The 16544-nt window shown below is 48.4% G+C and overlaps 1 protein-coding gene across 4 annotated transcripts in view; it reads left to right on the forward strand.

Annotated features, from left to right (window-relative positions):
* Nucleotides 1–16544, forward strand: part of PCNX2 (pecanex 2) — a 343243-nt gene that overhangs the window by 321459 nt on the left and 5240 nt on the right. For all 4 annotated transcript variants that reach the window (XM_016941055.4, XM_063790484.1, XM_514278.8 and 1 more), the window contains 4 exons: nt 3557–3701; nt 4697–4927; nt 5852–6126; nt 6793–6980. In XM_016941055.4, coding sequence (XP_016796544.3) covers nt 3557–3701; nt 4697–4927; nt 5852–6126; nt 6793–6980 — 839 coding nt within the window. The remainder of the gene's footprint in view (nt 1–3556; nt 3702–4696; nt 4928–5851; nt 6127–6792; nt 6981–16544) is intronic.

Below are 16544 nucleotides of genomic sequence, written 5' to 3' on the forward strand. Positions count from 1 at the left end.
AAGCTTTTTCTCTTATGCATATGCAAGGCCATTCTGAGCAAGTATCATGCCCCTCCGAATCCTTTCCTGAATAAATCCCACCCATTTTTCAGGAGTTAGCTCTCTCATTTTAGCACTTAGCTCCTATCTGATGCTGTGAGCATTTCCAAATGTTTTCTATTGAGAGCAGGTAGCGGTCATTATTCATGTTTAGAAGCCTCCACTCTCGGCATCAGCCTACCTGCAGCCTGACTCTGCTGTTGTAAAACAGCCTTCTTGGTGCCTCCTAGGCAGTTGCTAAAGCTCACGGCCCCAGAAAGCTTTTGATAGCTTCTTGGATCCTTTTCTGGAAGATTCCAGGCTCCTCTAGGCCACAGCACCCCGAACCCCACCTGACCAGCCCCTGGCTGTTCCCGTTTCCCGCAGTCTGCTCTGAAGCCGTGAAGCCTCGGCCGCCTCTTTCTCAAGGGGTCCTAGATATTAATGATAGTGGTACATTTCACGTTGAAATGCTAAAATAGCAATCAGTGGAACTATTTCCCTGATGTGCAGGTCTAATGCGCTGTGTTGAATCAGAAGCCTTGCTCAGTGAGCCAACTCATTAAATCCTTAGGAGCAGCCGTCCTCAGAGACTCCCTTCACACACATGCCCTGTTCATCCTGTCCCAGGCCGGCCCTGTCAGGGACGCTGTTTCTTGTACTTGCCTCGTAACTACCTCTTGGGGATGTGAGAGGCCAGGGTTGTAAGAGGTGGCCACGATAGAGAATATTTATAGAAAGAAAACAAAGGAAAAAAAAAAGGAGAAACTGTTCTTCCTCTCCTAGGAATGCAGGATGAGTTGCTTTCCCAAACCTACTCCCCAGGTTCATCCAAAATTTAAAGGCCCCAGGCTCTGAGAGATTTCCCTTGGGTGATACCCCTGTTCTCCATCCTGGCAACACTCAGTGACGTGTGGGAAATGGAAGCAAGGCAGGAAAAACCTAGGAACCTGAACACCCGGATAATCTTGAAAGATCCCTCTTTTTTAAAAAAATACATAAGTGTGTGGAGCTATAATTTTTATATAATTGAGTGTTGGCCAAATATGAAAGACAATGGAATTGATTTTTTTTTTAATTATACTTTAAGTTCTGGGATACATGTGCAGAACGTGCAGGTGTACACGTACCATGGTGGTTTGCTGCACCCATCAATCCGTCATCTACATTAGGTATTTCTCCTAATGCTATCCCTCCTCTAGCCCCCCCCCCACCCTCCAACAGGCCCCGGTGTGTGATGTTCCCCTCCCTGTGTCCATGTGTTCTCGTTGTTCAGCTCCCACTTACGAGTGAGAACATGCAGTGTTTGGTTTTCTGTTCTTGTGTTACTTTGTTGAGAATGATGGTTTCCAGCTTCATCCATGTTCCTGCAAAGGACATGAACTCATCCTTTTTTATGGCTTCATAGTATTCCATGGTGTATATATGCCACATTTTCTTTATCCAGTCTATCATTGATGGGCATTTGGGTTGGTTCCAAGTCTTTGCTGTTGTGAATAGCGCTGCAGTAAACATACGTGTGCATGTGTCTTTATAGTGGAATGATTTATAATCCTTTGGGTATATACCCAGTAATGGGATTGCTGGGTCAAATGGTATTTCTGGTTCTAGATCCTTGAGGAATCGCCACACTGTCTTCCACAATGGTTGAACTAATTTACACTCCCACTAACAGTGTAAAAGCGTCTGTATTTCTCCATATCCTCTCCAGCATCTGTTGTTTCCTGACTTTTTAATGATTGCCATTCTAACTGTGTGAGATGGTATCTAATTGTGGTTTTGATTTGCATTTCTCTGATGACCAGTGATGATGAGCTGTTTTTCATATGTTTGTTGGCCGCATAAATATCTTCTTTTGAGAAGTATCTGTTCATATCCTTTGCCCACTTTTTGATGGGGTTGTTTTTTTCTTATAAATTTGTTTAAGTTCCTTGTAGATTCTGGATATTAGCCCTTTGTCAGATAGATAGATTGCAAAAATTTTCTCCCATTCTGTAGGTTGCCTGTTCACTCTGATGGTAGTTTCTTTTGCTGTGCAGAAGCTCTTTGGTTTAATTAGACCCCATTTGTCAATTTTGGGTTTTGTTGCCATTGCTTTCGCTGTTTTAGTCATGAAGTCTTTGCCCATGCCTATGTCCTGAATGGTATTGCCTAGGTTTTCTTCTAAGATTTTTATGGTTTTAGGTCTAACATTTAAGTCTTTAATCCATCTTGAATTAATTTTTGTATAAGGTGTAAGGAAGGGGTCCAGTTTCAGTTTTCTGCGTATGGCTAGCCAGTTTTCCCAATACCATTTATTAAATAGGGAATCCTTTCCCCATTGCTTGTTTTTGTCCGGTTTGTCAAAGATCAGATGGTTGTAAATGTGTGGCATTATTTCTGAGGCCTCTGTTCTGTTCCATTGGTCTATGTATCTGTTTTGGTACCAGTACCATGCTGTTTTGGTTACTGTAGCCTTGTAGTATAGTTTGAAGTCAGGTAGCGTGATGCCTCCAGCTTTGTTCTTTTTGCTTAGGATTGTATTGGCTATACAGTCTCTTTTCTGTTTCCGTATGAAATTAAAATATTTTTTTCTAATTCTGTGAAGAAAGTCAGTGGTAGCTTGATGGGGATAGCATTGAATCTATAAATTACTTTGGGCAGTATGGCCATTTTCACAATATTGATTCTCCTATCCATGAGCATGGAATGTTTTTCCATTTGTTTGTGTCCTCTCTTATTTCCTTAAGCAGTGGTTTGTAGTTCTCCTTGAAGAGGCCCTTCACATCCCTTGTAAGTTGTATTCCTAGGTATTTTATTCTCTTTGTAGCAATTGTGAATGGGAGTTCACTCATGATTTGGCTCTCTGTTTGTCTATTATTGGTGTATATGAATGCTTGTGATTTTTGCACATTGATTTTGTATCCTGAGACTTTGTTGAAGTTGCTTAATCTTTCCTCTTAAGCCTCACTCTTCTGCCTCTTCCTCTCATCATTAAAAAAAAAATGGTGGGATTGGGAAATGCATGTTCTCTGAGAACCTAAATGACCCATTTGACATTTAATTTAGTTTTATTTCCTCTCTCCATATTGTGGTTGAATCCAATGACATAGCCCCAGAATGATACACAGAAATGCAAAGAAGAAGAAGAAAGTCTCCTGCATTACTCCACGGTTAGCATCATCGTCTCTGGGGAGCTGGTCGTCTCTGGGGTTTCATTGGGGTAGATGAAACTGTGTTTTAGGACTCTAACTTTGAGTGGACACGTGAGGCCAGTTCTGACCTGGAATCCTAGTGTCACATTCAGTGATCAAGTACTTTGGTGGCTCCTAAAATGACTGAAGACAACGCCCACGCCATGACACTAGCACTTATGAGGGCCCAAACATGGGCTGTAGGGGTAGGCACTAGGTGCACTGGGATGAGTCCTGTTATCTTCATTTTCTTGCTATATCAGCCTAAATGTTAAGATAATTCTAGACAAATGGGAGACTCAAACTTTGCTCACAATGACAGGATTCTGAAATTCGTTCCATAGTAATAGGACTTTGTTTTGCAGCCTGGATTCTTTCCTGTATGGCCTCCATGCCCTCTTCAAAGGTGACTTCAGAATAACAGCACGTGACGAGTGGGTATTTGCTGACATGGACCTACTGCATAAAGTTGTAGCTCCAGCTATCAGGATGTCCCTGAAACTTCACCAGGTAAAAACCTATTTATCTTATTTATTTATTTATTTACTTATTTATTTATGAGATGGAGTTTCGCTCTTGTTGCCCAGGCTGGGGTGCAATGGCACAATCTCGGCTCACCACAACCTCCACCTCCCGGGTTCAAGTGATTCTCCTGCCACAGCCTCCCAAGTAGCTGGGATTACAGGCATGTGCCACCATGCCCAGCTAATTTTGTATTTGTAGTAGAAATGGGGTTTCTCCATGTTGGTCAGGCTGATCTCGAACTCCCAACCTTAAGTGATCTGCCCGCCTTAGCCTCCCAAAGTGCTGGGATTACAGGCGTGAGCCACTGCACCTGGCCAAACCTATTTTTTTTTTTAAAAAACTGTCACTCAGCTACTCGGGAGGTTAAGGTGGGAGGATTGCTTGAGCCCGGGAGTTTCAGGCTGCAGTGATCTATGATTGCGCCACTGCACTCCAGCCTGGGTGACAGTGCAAGACCCTGTCTCTTGGGGAAAAAAAAAGAAAAAGGATCAGCCTGAAACTTTAGGGGAAAAAATGGCCTTTAAAAATATGGTCTCCTTTCTCTGCACAGCACTGTAAGTGGGTTTATTACTTAGGTAACTAAGCATTGAAGCCGTCCAGATAGTCTTGACTTTAGCCAATGGTGATTTGCCCTCAAGAGCAGCTAGGCTAGGAGGTGGTGATATTCCACTAGAAGAAAGACGGGTATTGTGCAGAGACAATGACTTAGCAAAAGTGCCCAACCTATATCTAAAACTATATCTAAAGGTCAGAGGAACCTAAGCCATGAAGCTCTTTTCTAGGCACATTCCATTGGTTAGGGCAATGAGATAAAGAGGTGTCCTCTGTGCCGAGCTCAGGATTTGGAAAAAGAACAGGAGAGAGGAAGATGAGGAAAGGGCTTAGCTTTGGAGGTCACTGGCCAGTTGCCATCTGCATGCTTCCCGGGGGTGAGTTCCTCTGGTCCTTGCCCAGCCCACACCCACACTTCTTCCCACCAGGACCAGTTCACTTGCCCTGACGAGTATGAAGACCCAGCAGTCCTCTACGAGGCCATCCAGTCCTTCGAGAAGAAGGTGGTCATCTGCCACGAGGGCGACCCGGCCTGGCGGGGCGCAGTGCTGTCCAACAAGGAAGAGCTGCTCACCCTGCGGCACGTGGTGGACGAGGGCGCCGACGAGTACAAGGTCATCATGCTCCACAGAAGCTTCCTGAGCTTCAAGGTGATCAAGGTATGGCGGCCATGCTTTCTGGGTCCCCTGTTGGCTCGTGTCTCTCTATCTGAGAAGAAATAGAATGGTGGTGGGCAGGGGGGCACTGACACAGGAGTCTCTGTGCCAGCATCCTCTGTTCAGAGGGATGTTCTGGAAGGAGCGCTGGCCGGCAAGCGGGGTAGGGCATGGCGCCGGGCTGGGTGCTGCGTTCCCCTGGCAGGATCACCCTCCACCTCACAGAGCCAGCACCCAGACACAGACTTTGCCAAGAAGACCCAGTAGACACACATGTAGGTGAGAGTCAGGATATAGCTTATTTGTAAAGACTTTTTATTCTCTAGAACCCACACCTTTCTCTCATAAAACATTCCTGGATCCGAAGGCCTTATTCCCAATGGCTCCTCTTTTCATATAGCTTCAAATCACTAAGTGAAAACAAAAACTACTTTCTCTGCATTCTCTCTCAGTTTCCCCATGAAGATGGCATCATATCCGTCTTGCAGGATGGCTCTTCTGGCTTAACTGTGAAAAGAGCTTTACACCAAAGTTTTGTAGTCACAGATATTCAGTCCCAGAGTCCTGCTCTCTCACTGTAGTTAAAAACCAATAGATCGGCCAAGGCATGTGGATCGCCTGAGGTCAGGAGTTCGAGACCAGCCTGACCAACACAGAGAAACCCCGTCTGTACTAAAAAATACAAAATTAGCCAGGTGTGTTGGCACATGCCTGTAGTTCCAGCTACTCGGGAGGCTGAGGCAAGAGAATTGCTTGAATCTGGGAGGCGGAGGTTGCAGTGAGCTCAGATTGCCCCATTGCACTCCAGCCTGGGCAACAAGAGCGAAACTCCATCTCAAAAAAAAAAAAAAGAAAGAAAAGAAAAAACCAATAGACTGGAAAACACAGGCCTTCTGCCTTTCTTCCCATTCCCTCTCTGACCTGCAGGTTAATAAAGAATGCGTCCGAGGACTTTGGGCTGGGCAGCAGCAGGAGCTCATATTTCTTCGCAACCGCAATCCAGAGCGCGGCAGTATCCAGAACAATAAGCAGGTCCTGCGGAACTTGATTAACTCCTCCTGCGATCAGCCCCTGGGGTACCCCATGTATGTCTCCCCACTAACCACATCCTACCTAGGGACACACAGGCAGCTGAAGAACGTCTGGGGTGGACCCATCACTTTGGACAGAATTAGGACCTGGTTCTGGACCAAGTGGGTAAGGTAAGTTTTTACAACAAATGCCTCTGTCCAGATGCTGGGGGAAGGCGTGGGGGATGCAGGGAGCTCTGTACTCCTGGTTCAGATTTCACTGTCAGCCACCATTTTCTCATATGATTAAAACTGCTACCCCCAAGTGGCATCGAACAGATCATTTGTTTCAGCAAGCAGTCTCAGATTATGAATCCATGGAAAATCTCATATGGATGAGAATCTCTTTCCCCCACATTTGCACAGGCTGAGTTCTTGCAGAGCTGCCAAGGTTATGAGTCTTTAGCAGTAACCATTCCACATCTGTTAGCAAGAACTGGAAGAACAACCCCAGCACACATTTCTCATCCAATAAGTCTTCTTACCTGGATGTAGTAATCAGTTGGGATGAATTCTAAGAAGTTTTGCCTGAAGACGACAGAGCTCCCTATCGAGCCTCAGTGCTAAGGGTTCTTATGGAAGGTTGAGACGGAAGCCCATTCATCCTGGTGCAGTCTGTTCATTTATTAGATGCTGAGGTTTGGGAACAACAGCCCCTCTTCCCACCAGCATGCCAGGTGGGCTACTCACCTGGAGAGCATGGTCTTCGATCCCGATTTAGGCAAGGCCATGGTGGTGCATTTAGGGGGATTGGAAGTGTGTTGCTGAGAATCCTCAAAGGACTTCTCCCTCCCACAGGATGCGGAAGGATTGCAATGCCCGCCAGCACAGTGGCGGCAACATTGAAGACGTGGACGGAGGAGGGGCCCCGACGACAGGTGGCAACAATGCCCCGAGTGGTGGCAGCCAGGAGAGCAGTGCAGAACAGCCCAGAAAAGGCGGTGCTCAGCACGGGGTGTCATCCTGTGAAGGGACACAGAGAACAGGTGGGTGCAGCAGGGGCCTCCAAACTATCGATGAAGTCCTATTTGGTCCCAGTGACCAATGCCCTGAGTTATGATGTTGTTTAAACCTCTGAGAGCACCTTCTTGCTTTGGGACAATAGATGCCGGAAATTTGCAGACTCTTGTAGGTTCTGCTCAGAAAAACAATTCTCTATCTGTTAGATTCAGCTTTTACCATTTATCCATCTGTCCATGACCTTGGCCAGCCATTCATCTGTCTGTCCACCTGTCCAGGGGTCGCTCCATTCCATTCCATCTTTCCATCTCTCACTCTATGACCGTTTGATGGTGTGCCTTCTGTGTCTGGCTGTGTTGTAGCTATTGACCCATGTACTGTCTCCCTCTTCTGCAAGTGTCCGTGGGGCACACAAACAGCCCTCCTGCCTTCCCTCTCCTGCGTCTCACTGATTCTCACCTTCCTCCACTTAGACTTGACATTTCAGAGCAGAAGAAAAGAGGGCAGAAAGGGTGCCCACAGATAGGAACGTAGGAGGTGGCTGCAGCCAAGCCTGGCTGAGTCTAAAGTTTAAAATTATGTTTAAACTAATACCCAAATAGTTATACTCCACCAGATGGATGAAGTTCCAAAACTCCACTGGTGGTCTGCACTGGGGAGGAGGTGGCTGGACTAGAAAAGGAGATCCAGAGGATGAGTGTCCTGGGAACGTGAGAGAGATGGATGCTCTGCCCTGGTTCCTGCTGGTCCTTGGCTTTACCCTCTGGAGCATGTTAGTGGTTTTACTTTTTGGCCTCAGTTCTTCCTCACCATCCAGAAGCGTTTAATAAGTGCCTCTGTGCATGCTTCTCCTGCCAGCTCTGCACCAAATGAGCCAGGAGTTATAGCCCCTGCCTCCTGGGAGTGCCCAGAGCAAGGCAGAGGATTGAACAGAGACAGTAGGATATATGCAAACATGAGCAAAATATGAGAGAGAGAGAGAGAGGATATATGTATAAATCAAAAAGTATCTGAGACAGCTGTCAATTAATTTAGAGGTTTATTTTGCCAAGGTTAAAGAGGTGCCCAGGAAAAAAGGACACAAGCGACAGACCCAACTGTGGCTACTTTTTCCAAAGAGGGTTTGGGGACTTCATTATTTAAAGGGGAAAGAATGGGCAATAGGGGGAAAAGGCGGGGCACGGGATAAGGAAAAGGGGTATTTTGCAACCACCGTGATCAGACTTTGAGGCTTTGATCAACCTTCACTGAATCCACATTTTACATGTAAAAAGCGTGGGTAGAGAAACAGTCAATTGTACATTCATCTCCAGCTCCGCAGATCTGCATTTTTACATAAAGTAAACATAGAGTTGAAGGAGGAGTCATGTGTGCCTTTGTCTCAGGTGAGCAGATGGAGGACTCCTAGTCCTATCTTTGTCCCACATTTGTAAAGATAAGCTGTTCATTTACATTGTCAGGATGAAATTTAACAGAACTGTTTTAGAGTAAAGATCTTGGGGCCCACAAGGAATTTCTCTGCAAGCAAATTGGGAGGGAGACAGTTTTGCATGTCTCAGTTCCCAGGCTTGACTTTTTCCTTTGGCATATGAGTTTGGGGAGATTTTATTTTCCTTCCACAGATGCTAGATAGGTAGATAGGGACTGATTGATAGAGGACAGAAAGAAAGGTAGGTAGGTAGATAGATAGGTAAATAGACAAAATAGGTGGTATCAGCTGCTCAAAAGAAAGGAAAAAAGATCTCCCCCTGCCCCACCCACCCCATGCTGTTTACTCTGAGGCCCTGCAGGACACCTGCTGGAGGCCTCCCGTGCAGCTCCCAGGCCTCCGGTATCTCATTGTTTAGTTAACATTTCTTATCACATGAAAAATGTGTTTCAGGATCATGGGAGTGACTTTCCAGGTGGGGAAATGCAAAGTAGCTTCCAAATGGTGAAATGCCTAAGCATCTGTCATTTGCCAGTACTTCCAGGTGACTTGTGTGGACTGGAGAAAGTCCAGAGTCAGGGGGGTGTGGCTGCGGGGTGGGCAGGGTCAGAGACAGGGGTCAGAGGTGGGGGTTTCAGAAGTGCTTCAGACCTGGTTTCTTGAAGCTTGGCAGAAAAGAAATTGGAGGCCGGGTGCTGTGGTGCACACCTATAATCCCAGCACTTTGGGAGGCTGAGGTGGGAAGATCACTTGAGGTCAGGAGTTCAAGACCAGCCTGGCCAACATGGTGAAACCCCGTCTCTACTAAAAATACAAAAAAAAAAAATTAGCCAGGTATGGTGGTGGGTGCTTGTAATCCCAGTTACTTGGGAGGCTGAGGCAGGAGAATCCCTTGAACCCAGGAGGCGGAGGTCGCAGTGAGCCGAGATCACGCCACAGCACTCCAGCCTGGGTTGGGGGAGAGGAGGGGGAAGAAATTGGAAACACCTTCTTCCCTTTCTTCCTATAAAACAGCACCTGGAACTGGCCTTGCCTGGAAGAGCTGGTGTTCCTTCCACTCCCTGGAGTCCGAACACCATAGGCAGTGAGCATTCCTCGCATTTACAGGAGCAATCACAGCTTCCCGTTTGTGGAAGATGTCAGAGCAGGATCTTTTTTTTAAATTGGATTTTTAAGTTAAAATTTAATAATCAAACTATACAATCAGCATAGTTTAAAACTCAAAAAGGACTGCCTGGATTAAAACAAAAATCATGGGTTTCCCCCCCTCACCCTCCAGCAACATTCCTAATTCTCAGAGGTTACTGCTTCCAACTCTTGCAGCTGCTTTGTATTTTTTGGGCATCTACCTCCACATATTTAAATGACACGCTTACTCTGGAGCAGGATCTACTAAAGCCTAAACCAGCTGTTAATTTCTCATGAATGCTTCTTAAAACTTCCTGCCAAGGCCACCGCTGGCTTTCTACATTTTACAAGTAAAGGAGCATGCCTGGCTAAATACCCCACACACCACATGCCTTGGCCACACCTGCAGCCTGAGTTTGTCCCAGGCTCTGAGACCAGTTGTTGTCCTGCTAGGGGGATGGAGGGTTGGGGAGATTTATGAAGCTCTGGGCCAAGCATCAGCTGCTTTGAACTCACCTGCCTTGCTGCCGCCCTGCTCTTTCTCTGCCCCCAGGTGTATTCACAGCATTCTTGCTGCAGGTGATAAAATTTGATAACAGTAACAGTTCTCAGGTTCTACTCTACCAACACCATCCTGAGTACTTTCATGTGCACATTCACTGGATCCTCACCATGGCTCTTAGAGATGCAGGCGGTTTCACCCTCCTCATCTTGCAGATAAAGAAACTGAATGTATTAGTCTGTTTTCACACTGCTACAAAGATACTACCTGAGACTGTGTAATTTACAAAGGAAGGAGGTTTAATTGACTCACAGTTTTGCATGGCTGGGGGGACCTCAAGAAACTTACAATTATGGTGGAAGGTGAAGGGGAAGAAAGACACATCTTACATGGTGGCAAGAGAGAGCAAGAGTGAGGAAGTGCCACACTTTAAAACCACCAGCTCTCATGAGAACTCACTCACTATCACGAAAACAGCCTGGGGGAAACCACCCCCATGATCCAATCACCTCCCACCAGGTCCCTCCCTCAACACATGGGGATTTTTTTTGGGTGGGGATACAGAGCTAAACCATATTATTATGCCCCTAGTCCCTCCTAAATCTCATGCCCTTTCACATTTCAAAACCAATCATGCTTCCCAACCATCCCCCAAAGTCTTAACTCATTCCAACATTAACTCAAAAGTCCAAATCCAAAGTCTCATCTGAGACAAGACAAGACCCTTCCACCTGTGAGCCTGTAAAATCAAAAACAAGTTAGTTACTTCAAAGATACAATGGGGGAACAAGCATTGGGTAAATGTCCCCATTCCAAATGGAAGGAATTAGCCAAAACAAAGGGGCCACAGGCCCCATGCAAGTCCAATACCCAGCTGGTCAGTCATTAAATCTTAAAGCTCCAAAATCTCCTTCAATGCCATGTTTCATGTCCAGGTCACACTGGTGCAAGAGGTGGGCTTCCAATGCCTTGGGCAGCTCTGCATGGGTACAGTCCCAGCAGCTGTTTTCATGGGCTGGTGTTGAGTGTTTGCAGCTTTTCCAGGTGCACAGTGCAAGCTGTTAGTGTATCTACCCTTCTGGGATCTGGAGGATGGTGGCCCTCTTCTCATAGCTTCACTAGGCAGTACCCCAGTGGGACTCTGGGGGCTCCAACCCCACATTTCCCTTCTGCACTGCCCTAGGAGAGGTTCTCCATGAGAACTCCGCCCCTGCAGCAGACTTTTGCCTGAACATCAGGCATTTCCATACCTCCTCTGAAATCTAAGCAGAGGTTCCCAAAGTTCCACTCTTGTCTTCTGCACACTCTTAGGCCCAACACCACATGGAAGCAGCAAAGGCTTGGAGTTTGCACCCTCTGAAGCAATGGCCCAAGCTGTATTTTGGCCCCTTTTAGCCACATTGGAGTTGGAGTGGTTGGGATGCAGGGCACCAAATCCAGAGGCTGCACAGAATAGTGGGGTCCGTGGCCCAGCCCATGAAACCATTTTTCCCTCCTAGGCCTCCAGGCCTGTGATGGGAGGGGCTTCCGTGAAGATCTCTGAAATGCCCTGGAGACATTTTCCCCATTGTCTTGGCTACTAACATTCTGCTCCTTGTTACTTATGCAAATTTCTGCAGCGAGCTTGAATTCCTCCCCAGAAAATGGGCTTTTCTTTTCTACTCCATCGTCAGGCTGCAAATTTTCCAAACCTTTATACTCTGCTTCCTTTTTAAACATAAGTTGTACTTCCAAACCATCTCTTCATGAACAAATATGACAGAACGCTTTCAGAATAAGCCAGGTCACCTTGTGAATGCTTTGCTGCTTAGACATTTCTTCCAACAGATACCCTAAATCATCTCTCTCAAGTTCGAAGTTCCACAGATCTCTAGGATGGGATAAAATGCCGCCAGTCTCTTTGTTAAAGCACAGCAAGAGTGATCTTTGTTCTAGTTCCCAAAAAGTTTCTCATCTCCATCTGAGACCTCCTCAGCCTGGACTTTATTGTCCATATTACTATCAGCATTTTGGTCAAAACCATTCAGCAAGTCTCTAGGAAGTTCCAAACTTTCACTCATCTGCCTGTCTTCTTCTGAGCCCTCCAAACTGTTCCAATCTCTGCCTATTACCCAGTTCCAAAGTTGCTTCCACATTTTCAGGTATCTTTATAGTAATACCCCACTCTGCTGGTACCAATTCTCCATATTAGTCCATTTTCACACTGCTATAAAGATACAACCTGAGACTGGGTAATTTATAAAGAAAGGTTTAAATGACTCACAGGTCCACATGGCTGGGGAGGCCTCAGGAAACTTACAATCACGGCAGAAGGCGAAGGGGAAGCAAAGTGTGTCTTACATGGCAGCAGGAGAGAGTGAGACCAAGGAGGTGCCACACTTTAATACTATCAGCTCTTGTGAGAACTCACCCACTATCACAAGAACAGCCTGGGGGAACCACACCGCCATGATCCATTCACTTCCCAGCAGGTCTCTCCCTCAACACATGGGGATTACAATTCAAGATCAAATTTGGGTGGAGACCAGAGGCCTAGAAAACTTAAGTCACTGCCCAGTGTCACCCAGCCAGGCAGTGGCCAGTCTGAGATTCATTCCCAGGTGAGCTGGCCCCAGAACTTGTGATCCCAGCCACCTTGCACCATCCCATTGTCCTGGCCCCAGGGATGCTGCTTCAAGTGTCCTTGTCCCCAGCCCTGGGAATGAGTTGATGGAAACAAGCATTACTGAACACTGAGTGTGCCGCCCTTGCTTCCTGCCCTCCATCTGTGCAGCTGGCATGTCTCTGCCCAGCATGACTTTGTCCTGTCCCCTGGCTGGCAAGGGTTCCACTTATAAGTGATCTTCATTCTGGCCCCACGAGCAGGCAAAGCTGACACCCAGTTCTTTCTGAAGCAGCCAGCAGGGGATCCTTTACTTTCTCACTGTGGTCAGGGAGGGACAGGAGCAGAGCAAGGGACTGTCTCAAGTACCTTTCTGGCTCAAGGAGCTGACATGCTGAGGAAAGAAGGCACTGCAGCCTAGGAAGCTATGCCAAGGCTTTTATCCCCAGCAGAGGGTCAGAGAGCTAGAAGAAGACAGGGGAGATTGAACAAGGCCTGCTACCTCTTTCCCACTTAAAAGAAGGAAAAACCTCTCTCTTGCTATCATCTCTCTTGCTTTTTCTCTCTGGTCTTTCGTGCAGCTCTGACAACAGACAAAATCGTAAATCTCCACAAAGCAAGTCAGAGTGATTTTATTTAAACTTAAATCAGTTCACATTGTTCTTCTGTTGAATGATGGCTTCAGCTCAGAATGTGTGAGTCTGCTTGGGCCGCCATGACAAAGTCCCATGGCTCAGGTGGCTTAAACAGCATGAACCTACTGTCTGCCAGTTCTGGAGGCTGGAAGTCTGAGATCCAGGTGTGGGCAGGCTTGGTTCCTCCTGAGGGCTGGAGGGGAGTGGGGTCCAGGACCCTTCCCTAGCTTGTGGTGGTTCACCAGCCATCTTAGGCATCCCCCGGCCTCGAGAAGCACCACTGAGCTCTGGCTTGGTCTTCACATCATGTTCTCCCTGTACTTCTCTGTGTCCACACGTCCCCTTTTTATAAGGACACTGGTCATCATGGACTCAGGGCCATCCTACTCAGGTATGACCTCATCTTAACTAATGACATTTGCAACGACCCTGTGTCAAAGTAAGGCCCCACCCTGAGGTCCTGGGGGTTAGGGCTTCAACAGAGGAGTCTGGGGAGGGAACATGATTCAGCCCGGAACACCCACGCGCATCCCATGAGCACCCCTCCCCCGCAGGCCCCCATCTGGTCTGCTGTCTCTCTCATGCCTTCTCTCCCTTCTCTCAGCCCTCTCTTATGAGCCCACATCCCCAGCACACGGTCTCTTGCTGTCCCTCAACAGTGTCAAGCATTCTCCTTTCCAGGGCCCCCTCAGCTGCTGCCTCCTCTGTCCCCAGTGTCCCTCTCCCAGGCTTGCAGCTCCTTCGCTTACTCACACAGCCTCCCATCAAATCCCAGCTTATCCAAGAGACCCTGGCCAGCCTTCCATACAGCACTGCTGTCCCCCTGCCCCACTTTCTCCTCCCCTCCAATCCCTGCCTGATGCATGTGCCTTGTCTGTGGTCAGAATTTCCCATGAGCTGCTCACTGCCCGGCACCTAGGACAGTGCAGCCCACGGTGGACGCTCAGGTGGGCAGCCCTAACTTCTGCAGAGCCTGTGACAGGAGCACATGTGAAGACCACACCACCCTCTTCCCCACTCTCCCCACATCCTGCCAGGTGAGGGGCTGCCTGCATGCACTGGAGCCTCCCCATTCACATGCCCGTCTGGGGGTGCACATGCCTGCAAGTAGGCCCAAGGTCCGCCCTGGGAGACGACCCTGGGGAAGAGGCCTGTGCAGGCCCCAGTTTGGGGCAGGGAGTTCTGGAGTCCTGGGAACCCAGCACACGGCCAAGCAGGAGTGGGTGGGAGCTGGTTGACATGCTCCTGTCTCCACAGCTTCCTGGCCCTGTGGGGACAGAGACGGCTGCAAGGGCCACCAGGGGAAACCTCTGAGGTGCTGGGCTGGGTGGTAAGCATGATCCAGGCTCAGCAGACAAAGGTTGGACGAATGAGTGGATGGTTACCCCTCCTGGCCTCAGCCACTTACACTACAGCTTCCCTAGAGGGCGAGGGTGCAAAGCCCTTGGATCTCAGACTTGCAGCTGTAGGCAGGTTCTGTCACAGCCAAGAGCAGTGGAGCCAAGAGCTGCTGATCTTGTTGGCTCTCCTGAAATGTACCATCATGACCTTGGTGCCCCAATCCCCCGGCCAGAATCCCTCCAAGATGTGATTCAACTATCCAGAAGGCTCTCTAGCACTGACTGCGACCGGGAGCACAGAGCTTTCATTCCCCTCAAGACACTGCACCTGAGACCCAGTGTGCAGGGAGCCCGGGTTCCAAGGAGAGCAAGCCCAAGAAGGAGGCTACCACAATGGGAGGGGGGGCTCTGCCTGGCCCTGCCCGGGACACTTTGCGGAAACCACCTACCTGCCATTCCCAGCAGGCCATCATTCCCTTCAGGGATGTGAAGATAACTGGATTTGATTTCAGTCTCTGGCCTCCTTCTCACCCTCCTTCTAGTTCAGTAAAACAACCATGCCCGTCCGAGTTGAGACACACAGCTCCCAGAAAGGAAGCCAGAGACCTGCTTGGCCAGTGCAGGGGCGTTAGAGGCCAGTCTCCAGCTATGGGGAGAATATTCCTGATCCCAGATCTTTGGACTTGACCCTGGAAGTATGGAGGAATCACCTTCCTATTTTCCTAACCTTTAGCTTGCCCTCCAGTCTGCAGTGGCAGCCCCTTGGGCCCATCTACAGGTGCTTGCCTATGGGTCTCAGCCTCTAGTCAAGATATTGATTAATTTTTTGAAATGCTTCTAATGGCCAAGTTTAAGAAACACTGTACCCACCCCGAACTTTCTGAAGCTCACTGCATTTCTAATCAGGGTTTTGGCATCTGGTCAGTTTTGCAGGTTTGTCCTGTGTATCCTTTACTTACATGTTAGTGTACTGGGTGCTGAGCTCATAGAAGTGATACAGGGGTCCTTTGCTATAGAAAGGGCACATAGTGGAGAGGACCGTGCATCAGACAGTGACAACACAGTGTGCTGAGTGCCATTGGAGAGGTGGTTGGGGGCCTCTCAGAGTGGAGGACCTGCCTCTCTGGGAAGGGCATGACAGAGACCCTTAGCCAAGTAGCAAAGAGTGAGCAGTTTTTTTTTTTTTGAGACGGAGTCTCACTCTTTCACCCAGGCCGGACTGCAGTGGCGCTATCTCGGCTCACTGCAAGCTCCGCCTCCTGGGTTCACGCCATTCTCCTGCCTCAGCCTCCTGAGTAGCTGGGACTACAGGTGCCCGCCACCACGCCTGGCTAATGTTTTGTATTTTTAGTAGAGATGGGGTTTCACCGTGTTAGCCAGGATGGTCTCGATCTCCTGACCTCGTGATCCGCCTGTCTCAGCCTCCCAAAGTGCTGGGATTACAGGCGTGAGCCACCGTGCCTGGCTGAGTGAGCAGTTTTGAAGGGCGAATTTGAAACAAATTGTAACAAGGGTCTTGTTTTACTCACCAAGTCACCAAGACTCAACTCACATAACTGGGGACCCAACTGCCCCCACCCTTCGTTGGTCCTTGCCTCAATTCTGGCCAGGTATCCCAATCCTGAGCCCTTGCTAGAGGCTGAGCGGACTGGGGTGCCTCCTGCCTGAGACCTCACAGACAGAACTCCTCTCCCCAGGCCAGCCACGCTGTGCATCTGCTGCTGCTGGTGCACACAGCACTTTGCACCCAGCTGCCAGGCGCTCACTACGCCAGCCTCATCTAGGGCCTGACAACCTGCAATCGTCTTGCTGGGGTAAAAAGCATATGTCACAGCTGGAAGGGGAGTTGGCCTAGCAGTGGAGGCTGGTGACCTACTTACCGGTGAGCAGTTAGGAATTCATAACTAATCCGAATCCCAGATTGGAGAGGGAGGCTGTGTTCTCATATTACTAA

This window comes from Pan troglodytes, chromosome 1, assembly GCF_028858775.2.
Source record: "Pan troglodytes isolate AG18354 chromosome 1, NHGRI_mPanTro3-v2.0_pri, whole genome shotgun sequence".
Taxonomy (NCBI): domain Eukaryota; kingdom Metazoa; phylum Chordata; class Mammalia; order Primates; family Hominidae; genus Pan; species Pan troglodytes.